Source organism: Fulvia fulva, chromosome 9 (assembly GCF_020509005.1).
Source record: "Fulvia fulva chromosome 9, complete sequence".
NCBI lineage: Eukaryota > Fungi > Ascomycota > Dothideomycetes > Mycosphaerellales > Mycosphaerellaceae > Fulvia > Fulvia fulva.
The window spans coordinates 3,631,380-3,649,623 of NC_063020.1; the positions used below are offsets into that span (position 1 = coordinate 3,631,380).

Sequence of the window (18,244 nt, forward strand, 5' to 3'; positions counted from 1 at the left end):
TGCGGGCTATAGCTCCTGCTTCAACCTTCATCAAGTACATCCTCCCGCTTGATGCCCGCCTTTCGTCGTAGGGCCACGAAGTAAGCCTCCTTGCTCTCTTTACGAGTAGCATCGGGCTTGATGCGATGCACCTTCTCAAAAAGCTTCTTAAGTCGAAGCTCAAAGGCATGATCCTCAGCTCCGGTATAGAACTTTGCAAGGAAATGGCCGCCGGTCGCAAGAGTATCGTAGGCAAAGGTCAACGCCGCCATGCAGAGATCCTGATACATTGTCAATACTATCCGCAACAATCGTAGATCGTGATCCGTCTCACCATACTCCCACCATGATCCCGCGCCGCAATGCCAGAGGTATTCATCATCCTGAGATATGGGTTAACTTTGCTCTTGATCCACGACGATTCGACCAAAGGCCAGGGTTCTGACATGTCGCTCAGCACAACATCCACCACACGACCCTCGAGATGGTCAAGCTGTTGCTGTGTCATCTTCTCCTTCTCCACTGCGCCTTGTTTGGCCTGCTCTTGCTCCAAGCTGAGTTTCTCCAGCTCAACAATGCCCTTGCTATCCTCTTCCAATTCGTCCTCTGTAAGACTATCCTGACTGATAATGCTCCTCTGCCGCACGCGTCCTTTACTTGTATCGCTGACAAACTTCCTAACCTCTTCTCTGATCTCCGGGCTGAGGAAGTTGCCCTGCAATGCGTTCGCGCCTCGCGGTGGTTGCGCTGGTATGACATCGATGCCGACGACTCTTCCACCTGGACTTGTCCTGTTGACGGCGACTTGGCTCCAGCTGCCAGGCGCAAAGCCCAGATCCACCACGGTATCGCCGCGTCTGAAGATACGGTGTTTCTCGTTGATCTCCAGCAGTTTGTATGCTGCGCGCGACTTCAGGCCTGCGACTTTTGCCTCTTTCGCGTATGAGTCTCGTCCTTGACGGCTCTTCCAGCGGGTCGAGGATGAGGAGGACGCGTTTCGCGTGAGATGCTGCAATGGTCCAGAAGCTGTCCATGGCCTCCTGATGAGTGGTATCGCCAGCCATGAGGCCTGGCGTATGCTGACGGTCTCACATGCTGAGCGCTGTAATGCTGTGGGCAGCCGATTGACTGCTCTTGCCAGCATCGACATGCATATGTTGCACAGGTGTTGGTGTTTGCAGGTGCGACCGCATCGAAGTCGATCTTGAAGATGTTAGGACGCCAAGCACAGTCCTTGCTGACATCGACCTATCACAACATGCTGGATCACGATTATCTAACCATACAGATCTACCTGGTCTTAATTCCCCTCGTTCATGCTGTGATTCCGAGGCATCCTTTACATTTACAAGTACTGCTTGATCAAGACCAGCTGTGCCTGGCTGATACCGGAAGCTCACCACTGTCGGACACCTGCAATCTGAGACTGGTTCTCACTCATCAACAATGCTGCTCGTAGCCATTCATCCATTTCTGTGTACAAGTGGCTACCGCTACTCTATGCTCAAACAAATCTCTGGACCAACTGCGGCCGCTACCAGGCGTCTTTGAAAACCAGCGCTGAAATGCGACAACCTCTTCTACAAACACTTGGGTATCTCGATCCGAATGTGCAAAATGCCTCCGCAGGAGGTGTTAACCCAAAAGGTTCCAAGCAATATGTGCAATCGCAGAATGGAAAGTCCCGTTCCCATGCAAGAGATGCGCCCGCATCACAAGTCTATTGCCTTTACCGGCCGTCACTGCTAATATGAAAGCATGGCATCTCATGTATGTCAGCTAGATCCTGGTCGAAATGTCGCAGGGTCAGGATGGAATTCGCGGACCGCGTCTATCGAGGACCGTCCGGACGGCTCCTCTTTTGGCCTCGACGGAGGGCGTGAGTTCTCGCTGGTCTGCGTGCGGCCGGAGTCTGGTAGAGACCTTTCTGGTGCCGGTAATGGATCGTCGCGACGACTGTCTGGTCTACTGTCCGCTGCTGACGCGTTGCTGCGGGACCGCACATGACCACTTTTCCGACCTGAAGTGGAGCTTGTGGTGGAGAAAGAGGGCGAAGTATACTGCGGACCAGCCGAAGGAGGTGGATTCGCCTGATGGGCATCCTGAGCTTTGCGCTTTCTGGGCGACTCCCGATACTCGCTGTCCTTGTGCTGCGAGCTTGGGTGTGCCGAATGTGGTTCGCCTTTGCTCGCAGGTGTCTGCGGCTGGTGGCCGCCTTTGGTTTCGTTTGGCGGCACCCAGTGGTGGAAGTATATCGAAGGCGATGATGCTGGCTGGTCCTGCTGGATGTTCTGTGTCTGTTGCAGAGGATGCGCACTTCCGGGCCCTGGCTGAGGAGGCTGATGAACATACATTTCGTTTGTCGTTAGTCGTGGCAACTGCGTGTGCGTTGCGGAACGGGGAGCCGATGTGGGTGGCTGCCTGCCACCCGCAGGCTGATATGCTGAGAACGTGGTCTGGATCGGCCCTGGCGGTTGTTGCTGTTGCTGCTCTGAAGACTGGCTTGGCAGGACTTGCTGATGTGTTGGCTGCGCGACAGAGTACGGGTGGGCAGGAGGCCCTATGAGTCGGCCCTGGTCTCTTCGCATGTCTGGTGATGATTGCTGGATCTGCTGCTGCTGCGCTAGTTGAAGTTGCGAGGCATACTGATTCAACCAGTCCAGACTGACATTCGCTAGGTTGGCCCCGCCGATACCAGCATAAATCATAGGAACCATTTGAGGTGGCACGCCGCCTTGCAACGATTCCCGCAGCATGGACTGCTCAATTCTCCGCTGCTCAAGCCGCAATTCCTCCTGCCGAGTCTTTGCTTCTTCCTGCTTGCGCTTGTCCTCCTCGGCTTTCGCCACGAGCCAATTTCGCATTGATTCTTCCTGTCCCCGCCATTCATGAGGAGGCTGTGGCATGTGACCAAGAGGCTGCGACAAGGACTGTGTCAATGATGGCGGTGGCCCTTCCCTCCTTGGGTCCGGGAGGGTGAGGGAAGACGGGGGAGGCAGCCCTCTATGTGGATGGGGCGTCGACATCTTGTCGTCCGTGGTGGAGCTGACCTGCAGCGAGCTCACCGAAGGAGAAGAATCAGCCCTTGGGTTGGGCGAGAAGCGCGACTTAGCAAGCGATATCCTTGGGTTGAAGTCATGGGTGAATCTGTGGCCGAACTCAGTCTTGATCGGCTGGGATATCGTGAGAGTCGACATTGGAACGAGGTTGAGCATGTGCTCACTTCTGACGCAGGATATGCTTGGTACGAGGGGCAGGGCAGGTAAAGGGGGCATGCGGTAGTTACATACTTAAGAAACCACGTGCGACGATCTTCAAGTCAGCCAAATTCGTGGGACGCTGAGGCACTGCAGTGCTGTGCGAGTGTGTTCTGTTAGACTGTTAAGCTCTAGTGGAGCCCTGCCAACTTGTCGATCTGACGGTTGACAACGGTGATTCGCTTGAGCGTTAAGGCGCGCGACGGCGGCAGTGTTGCAGGCTAGCTGCAGACAGCAGTTGCGGAGATTCGACCGGATAATGCAAGGCGAATGGCGATCCAGTCAACAAGTCGCAAAGACGCGCAAGCAGATGCGAAAAGCCTAGACCCTGGGAGTCGCGCGAGCTGAGGAAGGTATAAGCTGGGCAGATCCGTGAACCTTCAGCGCGTGGTGGCCGACGACTCCGGAGGTGAAAGCGCAAATGGAGTTCGAAAGAAGATGAAGGGCCGGCCAAACAGCGGCTGACGACGTCGCAATTCCAAGGTCAGCTGAGTCGAATGAAGTGGTGCGCGACCTCGCGATGATAAGTGCGGCAGGAATCATTACACTCTGGGCCGAAAACTTTGAAAAGCGGCCAGCACAGAGTGGCTTGTGGACCACCACACGGCCGGACAAGCCATCACGACTGCGAGTATCTCGCTGCCCTGCAGAAACAGCCGTGGTCCCCTGAGACGCCGGCACTCTCAGCACAGAGCGGGTCTGGATGCATGCTGTCGATCCTCGCCGGAGGACAGAGCATGCTGTGGGATGCCGCTCTGGAATGTGAAGCGGAGTACACGAGTCTGCTTCAGGGCAAGGTACAGTTCGTGCAGTATCAGCATGGACCTGTTGCGGCTGCAGCGCACCCACGAATCTTCGACAGATGGATACAAGCTTCGCCGCAAATGTCGCTTGTGGACTCGTGAACCACTGCTGAAACAGCGCGTTACAGCTGTAAAAGAGGTATGGCTTGGCGAGCCGATGCCTGACCTGGCCGAGGAAGCAGCTTGACGTCGGGAGGTAGACCTAATCCAGGAAAGACAATGGCAGAGGCGTAGCGGGCTTGACGCTACCAGCATGCAGTCCACGAGGCGTTCTCGCGATTGCGAGGCTTGTGGCTGGTATTGGTGCTCGTACAGAAGCGTTGCTACAGTGTTGCAGCGGGGACTGAAGAGATGAAGAGAGCCTTAGAGGTTGCATGGTTGCAGGCAGGATCATGTCCTGCTGCCTCTTTGGTCAAGGTGAAACGCGCATGCGGCGGGTGAGTGTGCGGGCAAAATAAGCAAGTACTCCCTCCGCCCCTCTCATCATGCTGATAGTGCTGAACCCCGTCCAAGTGTTGCAGCTTTTGGTGTAACGTGGAGGAGCCACAGCTACACAACATTAGCATGAAACTCGACTCGTTACTGTCGCAAACAAGTCTGTACCGCACACCGCTCCGCTAGGAACAGTCATAGCGGAACCACGACATCGTTTCGAAGCTGAGGACAAGTGGCTGTACGGATGTTGTTTTGACAGCTGTTGGCCACGACCCAATCACGATGTTAGAAGCCACAAAGCCGGCTTTCAGCATCGAGGCAAAGTTCGCCAGCCGGTGAGGCCGCGCCATCGCTCAGTACCGTTGGGTCGTCCCGTTTTCGACGGCAGCTCTCCAAGAGGTCGTTGGAGTGTTTCACTTGCGCCCATCGTTGATCTCACGACCACAACGAAGCGCTCAGTGGCAACAGCTTTCGTTCTGCATTCGAGCTGGGGGCCTTGCAAAGCTTAAAACGTGGAAGCACGTGCAGTCTCGTGGTTGCAGGCTTACGTCGATGATCATGCTTGAAGCGGCCAAAGATCGTCGTTGAGATCAGTTGAAGCGACGCAGCGGCAAAGTGATGTTCATCAGCTCGCGAAAAACTCCTCTGTGCTTCGAAGAACTGAAGATTGCTGCTATTTCGGATGTGACTGCCGGAGTGGCTGGTGCCGAGTAGCCGTTTCGGGCTGGCGCTTGAAGATCTGAGACACGCCATCACAAGTAGATCTGGCTACCGGGGCAAGTTCCAGAAAACTACTGAGAGGAATTGCACCTGCTGTGAGGCTGCTCCCAAAACGTCCTCGCGAGGCGAAGTTTGGCCGAACTCGCTTTTGACGGTTTGTATGGTGCGTGCAGCGTGAAGACGATTCCACTACTGCACACCTCGCCCGCTGCGAACGCCATAACGCGCACCACTTACGCAGTGCCGCCGCGACGACATCGTAGTCGATCCAGTCAAATATTGACGACACGAATCCGATGCACGACGCGGCATCATTGAAGATCGCTTCCCTTTTGCTAGACAGCGCTTCATCGTACATCATAGCAGAAAGTCTAATAAACAAGAAAATGAATCGGCCATTGCGTGGTTGGTTGAAGAACAGACGAGCTATGTGGTTACAGTAGTAAGACGAGTACGGTCGATAGAACGCGGTGAGGTCCTATTTGTCTGCTGGGCCTGAGTGCCTTCCAGATCTCGAAGCATCGCCAACCCACCGCCTTGCAAAACCACCAGCGACACACATATCCACCCCTCCGGAGTCCCAGCGTGAAGCTCGCTCAAACCCGGAAAGGTCCATTAGTAGCCTGTCAACTGGCTGCATCGCCCAGCACGAATCAGGACAATACAGCTCAAAAAGAAGGCCCATCAGCTCATCAGCCAGCCCACCAACTGCCACATCGGCTCAGTGCTCCCACCAAGTTGGGCTGGAGCTCCAACACCTGCAGCCTCTCGCAGACCTTACCAGCCACACCTCCCGCACGAGCTCACAGAGCTCTATGTGCCGATCCGGGTCGTGTCGTCTTGCTATGCACGCGCCACTGACTCGTCATAGATAGCTTGCGACTGCCACACACAGGCACGTCCATGCCGCCAGTCGCCGTAGATATGTGGCTCAACTGCCTCGAGCCTGCCCATCTTGGACATCACGTCTCGATCTCTTGAAGATCATCAGCGCCATACGAGGCGGGACCACTGCATCACGTCCGTATCCCTTCAATAGCCAGGGGCCAAGGCTCGCTTGCAGGATCTTTCACTCGCAGCAACATGACGATAGACGAGACGAATACTAACTATTGCCTGCACAACACGTTAGTGACCGTCCCGTACCATTGTCGACATCGGCTGGCCTTGCCCACGTAGTAGAACAGGATCGCCATGCTTGCTCACCACGTTTTCGATCATTCCAAACAGGACCCGGCACCGACACGATCGACAATACTGCCTCATTGGAGGCTACGTAAAATCTCGATGATCAGGAAGGGGTCCAGCCACGGCGTGCGCAAGCGAGCTTCTGCATATCCATTGGACTCGTGTTGACACCTGCACGTCCTCCGGGAGCCAGTCGTTAGCTCACGCTCGTTCTTCATGGTACGACGTCCAGGACGGGACCGTACGCGAGCAATGGCATGCGAGGCACGGCCTCACGCGAGTGTTGACATATGGCGGCCTATAGTCTTTGGCCAGACTATCAGAAGCCAGCAAGTTCAACACTGAAGATTGTGCATCGACTGGTATCAATCATCAGAAGGCCGTGGCGCTCACCAAGAATGCCTACTCTTTCCAGCACCAACGCCGGCACAGGGATCAAATCCACTGCCGAATGCAGCTTCGCTCTAAATCCACCACGAACCTTGCATACCATACCACATCGAGCTCGAGTTGCGCTCGGTTCTGACCCATGTCGCGACCAAATAATGTGCGAACGAATCCTGTCAACAGTAAGTTCCTTCGCATCACCGTAAACAAACTCACAGAAGGGATCTAGCATCTCTGCTCGAGAAGATCTGACATTTCATCCTTTCCTTCCACCACTGTACATTACATTACTCTAAAAACAAGCTCCTCGTATCCGATTCAGGGTATCTCAAACAACGAAAGAATCACAAAAGAAAGTCCATGAGCCAGGCCTCCTGACTCCAGAAGTTCCGCCAGCCCCATCGCCATCTACGCATATCCCTGCCCACCCAATCCCGCTTCATGTAGAAAATAGTCTAGCCGCCGTTTCTTTCTATGCCTTGACGCCGTCTCTTTTCTTCTTCATCTTATACTCCGCTTTGGCAACCCTCATGAGCACATCCTCGTCCTTGACGGGGACAAAGCTCGTCAAGACTTTCATGGCGTTCTCGAAGTCGCTGTCTAGAAGTATGTCCCTCGTGGCATCGATGAGTGCCGCACTAGTCGCATGCAGGACATCCAGGTCGGCGCCACCAAAGGAACCAGTCTCGTTACTCGTAGCATCACCCAGGAGCATGAACACATCCCATACTCGTAGCTGTGCTGGGAAGGGGATGCTCATGTTGAACAATGTAAGGTACCACCTCGTGCCGTACGCGGTGGAGGTGATGTTAAGTTCCTCCAGCTTGGCTGCGACCTCTCCGCCACCGAGCCATTGAGTCTCGAACTCGTTGAGACACGTCATTAACCCTGCGAATCCATCCTGGAAGAGTTCATCCAGACCCCGTAACTGCCAGAGTCGTACCATCATCACGAAAGCTTTCTCCTCGTCAAAGTAGCATAGCAATGTCGCCGCTAAGCTCGCCATGCCCTGTACGTATCCGGTGTCCGGGAAGTAAAGGCTGACCGCGTGCAGGACTCGGAAGAGAAGACGTTGGCCGCCACGGTAGCGACGTCGAAACATGACATGCATGTTGACTGTCCGTGGTACATCCACATCGATTTGTACGTCATCGGGTGACGGCATTTCTTGCAGCTTGAAGAATTGGCCGATGAGTTCTTCGTCCGTCGTGGTGCTGTTGCGCTTTTTGGCGCTGGCTGATAGGAAGCTGTGCCAAGCGGTCGCTCGCCAGCGGTCTGGTATGCCCTTCCAGGTGCGCTCGATGAGCTTGGAGTCGGTGGTGTCAAAATCGAACCGCATGCCGCCACCCTTGGGGTCACCCTTGTGTCGCAAAGGTCGCGCCATCTTCTGCCATTTCTCCTCACGTGCCCATTCGCGCTGCTTCAATGTCGAAGCTGTCTTGCCAGCATCCTCGTCCTCGTTGATGTCAGCCAATCCGGGCGGCACCGTGAGCATATTCGACGCCTCAGCGACTGCTTTCCTAGTCCTGGAGCGGAAAGGATTCCTCCTGGCCGTGTTCGAATGCGTACTATGCACCGACTCAGGACCTCTCTTGGGTGTCCACTCGCTGCTCGACTTGGGAGGCAGAGACCGCGAGGACCGCTTACTAGACGGGCCTCTAGCCAGTTTGCGATCGCGATTCGATTCGATGCGCAGAGAAGTGGCTATACGCTGCATGCCAGGCCGCTCGATCGAAGATGCCATGCTAAAGCGAGATGCTGGTCGGTTTGCGTGGATGAAGCCGTACCTGTCGACAGCGCGACCGTCAATCTCGTCCCAGTCTTCAAAGCCACCCGCGACCTCATGAGATGCCTTCGAGTAATAGCTGGCACGTGGGTCGGCGCTGTCCATCGTGTAGGGATTGTGGTCTGGCCGTCTCTTCGCAACGTGGATGTCGCCGTTGGTCATGTCCGGAGTGACGCTCGTATCTCGATCGACCGGCGTACTTCTCTCAGACAGTACTTCGTCCAGTGGTGCGACCCAAGTCGCGGCGCGCTCATCGCCATGCTCATACATACTCCGGACTTTGAGAGAGAACGTAATCTCTTCTGCTGACAAGACGCGTCCACCCTGGAGAGCAGCTTGCAGCATCTGCACGCTAGGTTTCCTTCTCCCCGAGACCAGGCCTTGCTTTGGCTTCTCGTCGTTCTGAACATGGTCGGGACGCTCCGCGGTGGCCTGAGTCTCACTCTGAGTCTGAGCCTGAGTCTGGCTCTGAGTCTCGTCGTGCGGTGTTTCATGCCTCGGGCCCACGATCGGCGCTGGTGTTGTCGTGCCATTGGGTTGTGCACCTTCTTCGCCCTTTGCGGCAATCAAGTCCTGCATCTTCTTGCCTCCAAACAAAAGGCTGCCTCTGGTAGAGAACGAAACCTTATCGGTGGCCAGGTCATCCAGGTTGATGTCATCTGCGCTGATGGTAGGGATGTCGGTCTGGATACCCTTGAAGGAGCTCATTCTGGCCACGCCTCGCGGCGGCGACGCTGACTGTGCCTGCCGCGGTCGCTGTCTCAACCCCGTCCTGTTCGCGAACGGCGACCGGCTCCGCTCGTCAATTGACGCCAGCGATGCCTCATTCTGCACGACAATGGTAGGCAGTGTCGGCTCTCGCGCCGCACCTGCAGCAGTGTTGGGCAGGGACGGGTGGCTGTCGCTGGTGCACACAGAAGGCGCTATGCCGCTGTCGCGCTTGATGCCGGTCTCGTTGGAGCGCAGTGATGCGACGTCGAAGGGACGTGGGGACGGTGAGGTCCGTGGTCTGGAGAAGGACAGCTCGGATCTGCTCAGCGGCGGGGTGGAGGAGGAGGAGGAGGAGGTGGTGGTCGTGTTGCTCGGGCTAGCTCGTCTCGGCGTGAAGTCTTCCTGCGCCTCTTCATACCGCAATGCCTTCAGTGAGGAGGCCGAATGCTGCGTGTCGGGGCCGTCACGCGCATCGTCCAGCAGCATCGTGCCCTCACCAACGACATGCCCTGCCGCGGTACACTGCAGTCTACTGCCCTTGTACCTATCTAAGCAGGCGCGCGTGATTAGCTTCAATCTGGCAGCGGCAGCAGACGAGCATTGGGGCAGGCAGCTGGTATTGCGGGCGAGGTGGCGGCGTGTTTGTTTTATATGAAGCAACACCACGACAAACCAAACGCAACACACGGACACAAGCACACGCGCAACGCTCTCCGCAAAACATGGCCTGCTGGCTGGCGCCTGGCGGACCGTACAGTACGTGCAAGGAAAGGGGCCGTTCCATCCAGGGTCGCTCAACGCGGCCGCTGCTGAATACGCAATGCCCACCTTAGCTCGTGCAGAGCGAGATTGCCATTTTCCGCGTCTCCATTCGCTACACCCGCGACTAATCATTACTGCAGCCCATCTTGCTATCGTTACTCGTCGCCCTCGCCTAGGAACACACTCCTCACCGCCGAGATGACGATGCCATTGGGACCCGCGAAAACTGGGAAAGCAAGCAGCGCCGGCTGGGACATCCTCGTACTGGGCGTCCGGCTTGGAACCTTCATCAAACCATCCCGCCGACTGGAACAACGCTCGAACGGCGTCTCAGATGTGGTCGAGGCCTTGATGATCGACTGCTAAGGACCTGTCACTCTGCAGCAGACGCTGCGGCTTCGGCCACATGTTTCAGCATGTTGTACAGCATGCGATCTGATTCATAGCCTCACATCTGCAGCACGCAGTATCACCTGCAGGCAAGGAGCGCTCGGTCGCAGCTCAGCATCAAAACAATGGACAAATCAGGATGTGAATTGTCAGCGTTCCTCCTGTATAGCATAGTGCAGGCGAAGAGCAATCTCCGTGCGTGTCCACCGAACAAGACCGGTCTGCTGACAACATTGAATGCCTTCATGGAATGACCTACTTGGTCGAAAAGCAAATACCATACCATTGACTTCCACACTACATCTGGAGAGCTGGGCTATGCTTTCATGAGATTCGGCTCACGACCATTGAAACGAGATCACTTTCGGACTGTCAGCGACTCGGCCAATGGCACTTCACAGGGACGGGGAATGCACCGAGACTGGACGTAGCTCTGCTCGTCCTTCATTGTAGGGTATCTCCACACCCAGCTGGCATATGCAAAGGTCAACAGGCAGACCCTTAGTCGTCGTCTTGATTGAGTGCGCTATACTGTGTCGAGACTAAAGCTTGTGGCGGGTCCGCGTTCTTCTGCATGAGGACATATCTCTTCATCCACCACGGCACCACTTCCTTCAGCTGATACTCGATGAACCGCCTTTCAGGTACAGAGAACACTTCATCGAGCTGTTCCAGTGTCCTCATCTTGCTCTCTCTGACAAATAACAACACCAAGACCCAGCCGACCATGTTGCCTAGTGCATAGACCAGGAAGCTGCCTTGAGTGCCCAGCATACTCAGCAATGTCGGAAAGGTCAAGGACAAGACAGCCGCGAACAGGGTCGTAACCGCTACAGCTGATGACGTGCCCAGCTCCCGGTGTGACAGTGGAAAGACCTCCGCCGAATAGGCAGCTGGTACAGGACCCATACCCGGACTGTACAGTAAGCAGAACAGGTAGATCATCGATGTGATCATGCCAAATCTGACGGTGTCGTCTGTAATGCTGAAGCTGAGTCCTGCTACACCCATTGAGACAGCCATCAATGGCAAGGTGAGCAGAAGCAGTGAGCGACGGCCCAGGGAGTCCATGGTCCAGATGGCAGGAATTGCCCCAAGGAAGTTGACCAGACCAAAGATTGTGCTGGCCATTTCAGCTGCATACGGTGTAAACTTCGCTTCGAGGAAGATTGTACTGCTGTAAAAGGCGACCTGGGCACATTGTCAGCAGCCGGACTCGTGGCAATGGAGCTGAGGGTGGCAGTGAACGTACAATGTTGATCCCGCAAAGCTGCTGTGTGAGCATAGTGCTGTAAGCTGCGATTGTGGCTCGCCTGACCCTCGGCATCGTGAACAGTTCTGCCAGCGTCCTGAGATAAGGAGACTCCTCGGATGCTGTGGGAAGCTGCTGCTGCTCCTGGTAATACACAAGCAAATCTCGCGCAGCCTGCAATTCAGTATTGCGCAACCTACACAGCGACTGGAACGCTTTATCATACCCACCAGATTGCTTGATCCAATATGAAGGCGACTCCGGACACATGAAGATCAACGCCAGCAACGGTATCGTCGGTAAAGCCGGCGCAAGGAGCATCAACCTCCACCTCAGGGATTCCGACACCCCTGGCGCATTGTCCACAAGCATATTCGTCAGAAACCCGAGGAAGATCCCAAACGCCGTAAACATCTGCCACGCCACTCCCAATCCACCCCGAATCGCAGCAGGCGCACACTCAGCTGCGAAGATATTGAGCGTACTATTCACGACCCCCAACCCAATCCCCAAAGCCAACCGACACCCCAACAACACCACCCAATCCCCCGCTCCCGAACTCGCCCCATTAAACACCAACGAAACCACCGCGCCAGCAAACACCGCGCCCCGCCTCCCCAATTTCTGATTCAAAGGCGCAACAAGCCACGACCCAAGAAGTGCATTACTTAGGTAAATCCCACTGTTGATGATTCCAACAACAAGCCTATCCCTCGCACTCTCCGAGCCCACACGCAGCGCCTCCGGCCAGTAGAGGTTCGCACCGTTGATCCCCGTCTGCACCCATCCTTGGCCAATTGCGCCGAGGGCTGTGGCGGTGATGCAGAGGTAGAGGAGGAAGGGTTGGGACCATTTTGAAGTGGGTTCGGTTTTGAGGGCGGTGAGGTTGGGGGGTGTGAGTGGAAGTGCGAGATTACCGTTTCTGGGCCGGCCAGAGTGGAGGAGATGGTGGGCTTGAGTGAGGACGTCGAGTTTGTTTTCCAGGTTGTGTTGAGATGCGAACGTCCTGATCTCGTGTGGAAGGGAGGAGCCTGGTTGCGAGGACGCGTTGTCTTCGTCTGACGCTGGGAGCGCGTCGTGTTCGTCGGAAGCGTTGTTTGAAGCCATTTCGACGAGCTCGTGGTGGTCTGCTACGTCGCGGTTATGTACGCCGGCTTCATTGTCAGTTGATACCTTCATGCTGACGTGGGTGATGCATCGTGGTTGCTTCCATGATCGTGCTGACAGCCGGAGCTCGTTGATTGTGAGGTGCCACAAATGGCGGAAGGAGCGAGGCGATCCAGCCAAGAGGCGATCCCGGTCATCAATATTTGGCCGCAAATTGATGCGGCATTGATGCTACACAACATGCTTCATCATGTGGTAGGATCATTCCTTGCCGTGCAGCGATGAGGCTTCTGAAGGTTGTGGTCGTTCGACCTTCAACACTGGGTGGTGTTGACGGTCTGAATCTACTTCGTGGGCTCTTGCTGACTGTGCGATCTCTTCAGTCCCATGCCAACACGACAGCTTCATCGCCATTTTGCGGACTTCACGACCCATAGCCTTGAGGTGGGAAGGTCGTGTTTGTTCAGCCGTATCTGGTAGGATCCGAGAGGTGTCCTCATCTTGAAGGGTTGTGGCGCTTTCTGGGTGCTGTCCATCGATGGAGCTGACTGGCCTGCTTGTGGACGGGGGAGCCAGGTGACGATTGCCTTCGTCTCGTGGCAGTTGGTCGCCTAGCACCAGTTGAGCCACTCTAGCAGTCTGATCGTTGGTATGCGGGGGATCCTCTACTGTTCCCAGGTCATGCTCGGACCCAAGGACCGAGGACACAGCCTCTGCGGTGGCTTGCTTCACGACAGACAACTTCTTACGATCCACCCGATCCAGGAGCGTGTCCATGAAACGAATGATGAGCTGCTCCTTGGTGGTATACCTCCCCAGAAGCTCGACTCTCTTGAGCCCCAAATGATCCTGCTTCGGATCCTCTCGGAAGATCTTGAAGGCGTCAGCGGTTCTGCCTATGTGCTCCTTGTCGGCATCTCTATCAAAGTAAAGGCGCAGGTCAAGATATGCTCGGTCTGAAGTTTTCCCTCGATCCCCTTCAACTGGGGTGATATTGCCCGTTGCTCGTTGTGCTCCGATAGGTGACAGGTAGACCTCGCCATATGTGTCTCGATCCTCTCGTGGCGACAGGGCTGGTATCTGATCCTTTGGGAAATTTGGGCCCTGCATGATCTTGCCACGTAGTTGAGAGATCGTGAAAGACCTTTTGAGCTTGGAAAGTTCTTCCAGTGCCCAGATTAGTGAGGAGGTGAAAGAGGTGTCGCCGCCCTTTGGTGTGACCTGATTGTCGGAGCAGGCGCCAAGAATGTCGTAGTGACTTGAGGGAGTAGCTGAACGGACAAGAGGACGGCACAATCGGCCAGCGTGATAGCAATCGAAGACCAGCAGTACATCTGCATCTGTCACACCACGAATTGCCGACTCTACTTCTGACCACACGATGCTCTCTCTGCTGCTTTCTGGGTCGCCCGGCCGTAGGCGTCTGGTAGCAGGTCAGCATCACGTACATGAAGATAATGATAAGTGAGAACATACCCATCCAGGACAAGATCGCCATCCTTCACACCTACGCCTCCGTTGCCATGGCCCGCGTAGTATATGATCAAGAGCGAGCGCTTCTTGTCATGCTTCTCCACAAACGAGGCCAGGTTGGATAACATCTTCTGCTGCGGCTTCCCAGCCGGGAGTATCGTGCGTTCAACTTCGAAGCCGTAGTCCTTGCGAAAGGTGGTCTCGAGCTTGTCGACCTGCGGTACAGTCAGTAAGAGCGATCGTGGTCGAAGCCAGCGACTGACGTACCTCTCTGGTAACTTCCAGGTCATCAATGTTAGGATGCCACGACATCAGAAGTACTGATGTTTGTTCATGGGGTATACCTCTGCTCGGATGCTGCATGCGATCCTCCCAGATCATGCGCAGTTGTTCCTGCGTCGACTGGTCCAGATTGTTCTCGTTGGCCACGCCAGTCACACCCGGCGAGGCTGTTGGGCTGACCATCATTGATCTTGATATTGGGCAGCCAACGGCGTTCCTTGTAAGCCAGTTAGATGGTATAGATACACAGGTGTGAGGTTCCGTTGGACGGGGCGTATGCGGTGATGCCGCAAATGAGGATGAGGTGCCACAATGGAGTCTTTAAACTTTCCACCATAGGTTGCAGGGCGATTCTCTTGTGCAGAGGCCGCCTGCCGCCCGCCGCCCTTCAAGGCATCGTGAAGCATAGCCGCCAGGCACTGCCATCTTAGCCAAGCGGGCGCCAAGTTGAAACTAAAGGCGCACACGTTTCATACAGTTGTTGAGCATGTGTCTGTTGGTTAGATCCTTCCAGCCTCAAAAGAACCAAACTTGTGTTGTAAGCAAGAGCATGTGCAGCTCCTAGGCCCCACACCACGCCAGAAATAGAAGCATGTCCGTGAAAAGAGCTGCTGCAATGTGCTCCTGGCTGTGCGACAACGGGTGCTGAAGCGAGTGTAGGCTAGCTATCGTTTGCCGATTGCTTCCATCACTGCATCGTCTGTGAACATAGACATTGACGATGTTTCGAGCAGTGTCTGACTACGAAGCGCTGCCATTTCCAACATTACCAAGAAAGACCACTAGTACGGCACAGTATCTGCACAAGAGTCAGCAGTCAATACAGCATCGTGTGGCTTTTCACGTACGCTGCAGCGGCTCCAAGTATTTCATGTCTCCTTGCCCTGGTGAAAAACGACATCACAGCCGAGAACACCAGGGTGAAGATGAGCAAAACCCCGATACATATCGCGTTCTCATTGCCAGTCATTGCTCCGTTGCTTCGTTCCACAAGATGGTAGAGAAAGTAAATAGGCACAATCAACATAAACAAGATCATGAGTGTAATGATGGAGGAGGCACAAAGATTGATGCGGTTTTTGTCAAAGTAGATGTGGTTTTCATCGTCAGATTTGCGCAGTGATGTCTGCGGCAATGTCAGCTGTAAGCATTGTGATGGAATGTATGTCCGTACCTCCGAACGGAAGATGTTCTGCCATCAGGTCAGTAGTTGGTCGACGCATCTGTGCTGGCACCTCATGTTACTCACCGCAAGCTTTGAGCGAGGAGCCGATTTCAGGCAACCTTCGATGGCTCGATCGAGCCAGGCATGCTCTCGCCCTGGCCGGAGGTTGATGAGATCCTCCTTGTGGAGGACATAGTCAGCTTCTTCATCTGCCACTGGGGTGCTAGCCATGAACTTCAGTACGCTCGTGTGCTCGTTCGCCGTAGGTTTGTTGGCTTTCATAAGCCGCTGAGCTGCATGGACAAGTCGAGCTATGCTTGTCAGCTGTCGGAACATCTGCGTGGCATCAGAAGCGCCTACAGTACTCGCAGAACTTCTGCTCGATGTCTGTAAGCAAAGCCTTCCGCTCATCGCCCTGGCGCTCTCGACACCACAGTCTAGTGGGATTGTTATGCATCTCACTTCGGTCTAAGCTGTCCAGACGATCCTCAAGGACACGGAGCTCGTCTTGCTTCTGGAGGAGGATCTGCGACTGCAAATATCCGAAGCGGCGATATAGCATGAAGTTCTCATCGCTGTCTGCAAAGGCTGCCAGATAAGGGTAGCCTCTCGGGAACTTCTGCACTGGAATACATCAGTACCAGCGGTTTACGTGACAGCGCATGGTACTCACAAGATCTGACTCTCATCTCGGGTAGAGACACTTCAGATTCGTCGCTCGCTGTGTCACCCTCATCGCTGGTACTGTCTCCGTTGTTATCTGTGGCAGCAGCGGGCGACCTTGAACCAGACTCGACATCAGCGAGCTTAGTCTGTCGTCTTAATAGACGTCGCCAGAAGCTTCGTCGTTGAGCTCGATCATTAAGCACACTTCCCTCAGTAGTCGAGTTAACGAGGGTATGTCCAGACATGGGTGTCAATGGCATAGGGTCAGATATTGAGCGGTCTTGCGAAGCCATTGGCTTACAGTCCGCTGGCAAGGACTTCTCGCAGTCTTCCATGATGCAGCGGATAGAGTTGTTGCTCACACAAGGACATACAATGGAAGAGAAGATGTAGGTATCTCTCACGATACGACAGCATCGCGACAGCGGTATTATGCAGGATCTGTCCCGGCGGCACACCACGCCCGAATGCCTTGACGGAGCTGCATTGCAGCTCAGCTGTCGGTTGTGCGACACAATCGGTTTTAAGTCGCCTTTCTCACTTTACTTCCTGGTACCCAGGCTACTTGTAACGGGTCGCCAAGCTCCATCCACAACTTGTTGGCATTGTCTCGTAGCTGGTATTCCATGGCACCATTCGCAGTCATGCGCACCCTCTCGACAGTCATCAAGCATTCTCGTGCCCCTCTTCTCGGTGTGAAGTAGACCTTCTGGCCCTCCATGAACTGTGACTAGTACGAATCAGCGAGATCGGCGAGGCCGCCCACTAACCAACACTTGCCCTGGGTATCGCCCTTGGGATGATAGATCTGTATGCTGGCGATTGGTCTCCCTCATCCTGCTGCTATGTTAGCTCAGGGCCCAACTTGATTCGAAGACGCACAGCTGCCTCAGGCCGTGTCTCATCGTCAGACATGGTCAGATCGCCCCTTTGATGTCTAAGAGGCAGGGATTTCTGGGGCTGTGTACGTAGGTTATCTTTCCAGAAGCGCCTGGCCAATGTGTGTTCTCTATTGAACTTCGCCCCAGGTGTGTGGGCGGTATTTATGCCTTAGGAAAGTGCCCCAGGCAAGAGTGCCCCACTGTACAGGCCATACATGACCGGTGAGCTGTTTGAATAAGTACAATGCTTCGTAGGGATGACGAAAAATGGAGTTGCTGCAGCCATATTGGGGCAAAAAAAGACGCTCTCCAATGAACCTCCCCACACCACTTCCTCGAGCATAGCTGCGGCTGAGGGGAGGCACGGCGCGCTGCAATGTTGCTCGCCTGAATGGCATAGCTTCAAATGGGGAACAAATTGGCGACTTGACGCAATTTCAGGCGCATCCGTGATGACATGCAGGAAGCTCTGCGTCTTGCATCTGCGAACCTCAAATCCCGTGGGCTGTGCAAATGCAGCTTCATAGACTCCAGCTACCATCTCGGCCGAGAGCGGAGTCATGCAATCGATGCCTCAGCCCCGAGGCCGCATGAGATATGCCACAGATAAGAAAGCCACCGGACTCATGTGCTGGTGTTTGTGAGGACATTCACCTGAGAAGCATGTCGCCGCTTGTAGCCTCAACCGTGTCGTGCCCCCAAAGGATATTCGCTTCTTAGTGCACCGTTGAGTATCTTGCTCCGTAGCTCTTTGCTCGTCCTTTCACATTCTTGTCCTTGCTCGATGTGTCCGGCGCGCGTGTCTGTGCATAGTGGGCGAGTTGTCATCGACGTGAATGACCATATGGTAGCCTGTAATTGAGCAGCACACTTTCGGAACAGTGCCGTCGTGAGACATTGTGTGAGACTATGTGAGTGAATGGTCGAGCGCTCCCTCCGAGGGGATGATGTGATCAGAAGCAAGGGTCGCGACTCGCGAGGGAGATTGAGTTTCAGCCAT

The 18,244-nt window shown here is 54.9% G+C and overlaps 7 protein-coding genes across 7 annotated transcripts; all 7 read right to left on the reverse strand.

The window, feature by feature from the left end:
• Window positions 1–20: 20 nt before the first annotated feature.
• Window positions 21–1,129, reverse strand: CLAFUR5_09719 (rRNA methyltransferase 2, mitochondrial; the record flags this gene model as incomplete). The annotated part of the gene is made up of 2 exons (XM_047908867.1): window positions 21–260; window positions 314–1,129. The coding sequence occupies 2 exons, from the start codon at window positions 1,127–1,129 to the stop codon at window positions 21–23; spliced, it is 1,056 nt and encodes a 351-aa protein (XP_047766362.1).
• Window positions 1,130–1,754: 625 nt separating this feature from the next.
• On the reverse strand, window positions 1,755–3,176 carry CLAFUR5_09720 (uncharacterized protein; the record flags this gene model as incomplete). The annotated part of the gene is made up of 1 exon (XM_047908868.1): window positions 1,755–3,176. One exon carries the CDS (start codon window positions 3,174–3,176, stop codon window positions 1,755–1,757), a length of 1,422 nt encoding a protein of 473 aa, XP_047765905.1.
• Window positions 3,177–7,241: 4,065 nt separating this feature from the next.
• On the reverse strand, window positions 7,242–9,752 carry CLAFUR5_09721 (TBC domain-containing protein; the record flags this gene model as incomplete). The annotated part of the gene is made up of 1 exon (XM_047908869.1): window positions 7,242–9,752. The coding sequence occupies one exon, from the start codon at window positions 9,750–9,752 to the stop codon at window positions 7,242–7,244; it is 2,511 nt and encodes an 836-aa protein (XP_047766531.1).
• A 1,167-nt stretch (window positions 9,753–10,919) lies between these two features.
• On the reverse strand, window positions 10,920–12,849 carry CLAFUR5_09722 (Sugar transport protein MST3; the record flags this gene model as incomplete). Its single annotated transcript, XM_047908870.1, has 2 exons — window positions 10,920–11,609; window positions 11,671–12,849. The coding sequence occupies 2 exons, from the start codon at window positions 12,847–12,849 to the stop codon at window positions 10,920–10,922; spliced, it is 1,869 nt and encodes a 622-aa protein (XP_047765906.1).
• Window positions 12,850–13,038: 189 nt separating this feature from the next.
• On the reverse strand, window positions 13,039–14,718 carry CLAFUR5_09723 (uncharacterized protein; the record flags this gene model as incomplete). The annotated part of the gene is made up of 3 exons (XM_047908871.1): window positions 13,039–14,200; window positions 14,254–14,465; window positions 14,518–14,718. The coding sequence occupies 3 exons, from the start codon at window positions 14,716–14,718 to the stop codon at window positions 13,039–13,041; spliced, it is 1,575 nt and encodes a 524-aa protein (XP_047765907.1).
• Window positions 14,719–15,273: 555 nt separating this feature from the next.
• CLAFUR5_09724 (uncharacterized protein) lies at window positions 15,274–16,698 on the reverse strand (the record flags this gene model as incomplete). Its single annotated transcript, XM_047908872.1, has 6 exons — window positions 15,274–15,331; window positions 15,381–15,658; window positions 15,707–15,724; window positions 15,782–16,008; window positions 16,058–16,321; window positions 16,371–16,698. The coding sequence occupies 6 exons, from the start codon at window positions 16,696–16,698 to the stop codon at window positions 15,274–15,276; spliced, it is 1,173 nt and encodes a 390-aa protein (XP_047765901.1).
• A 188-nt stretch (window positions 16,699–16,886) lies between these two features.
• CLAFUR5_09725 (uncharacterized protein) lies at window positions 16,887–17,278 on the reverse strand (the record flags this gene model as incomplete). The annotated part of the gene is made up of 3 exons (XM_047908873.1): window positions 16,887–17,093; window positions 17,144–17,200; window positions 17,246–17,278. 3 exons carry the CDS (start codon window positions 17,276–17,278, stop codon window positions 16,887–16,889), a joined length of 297 nt encoding a protein of 98 aa, XP_047765902.1.
• Window positions 17,279–18,244: the final 966 nt, after the last annotated feature.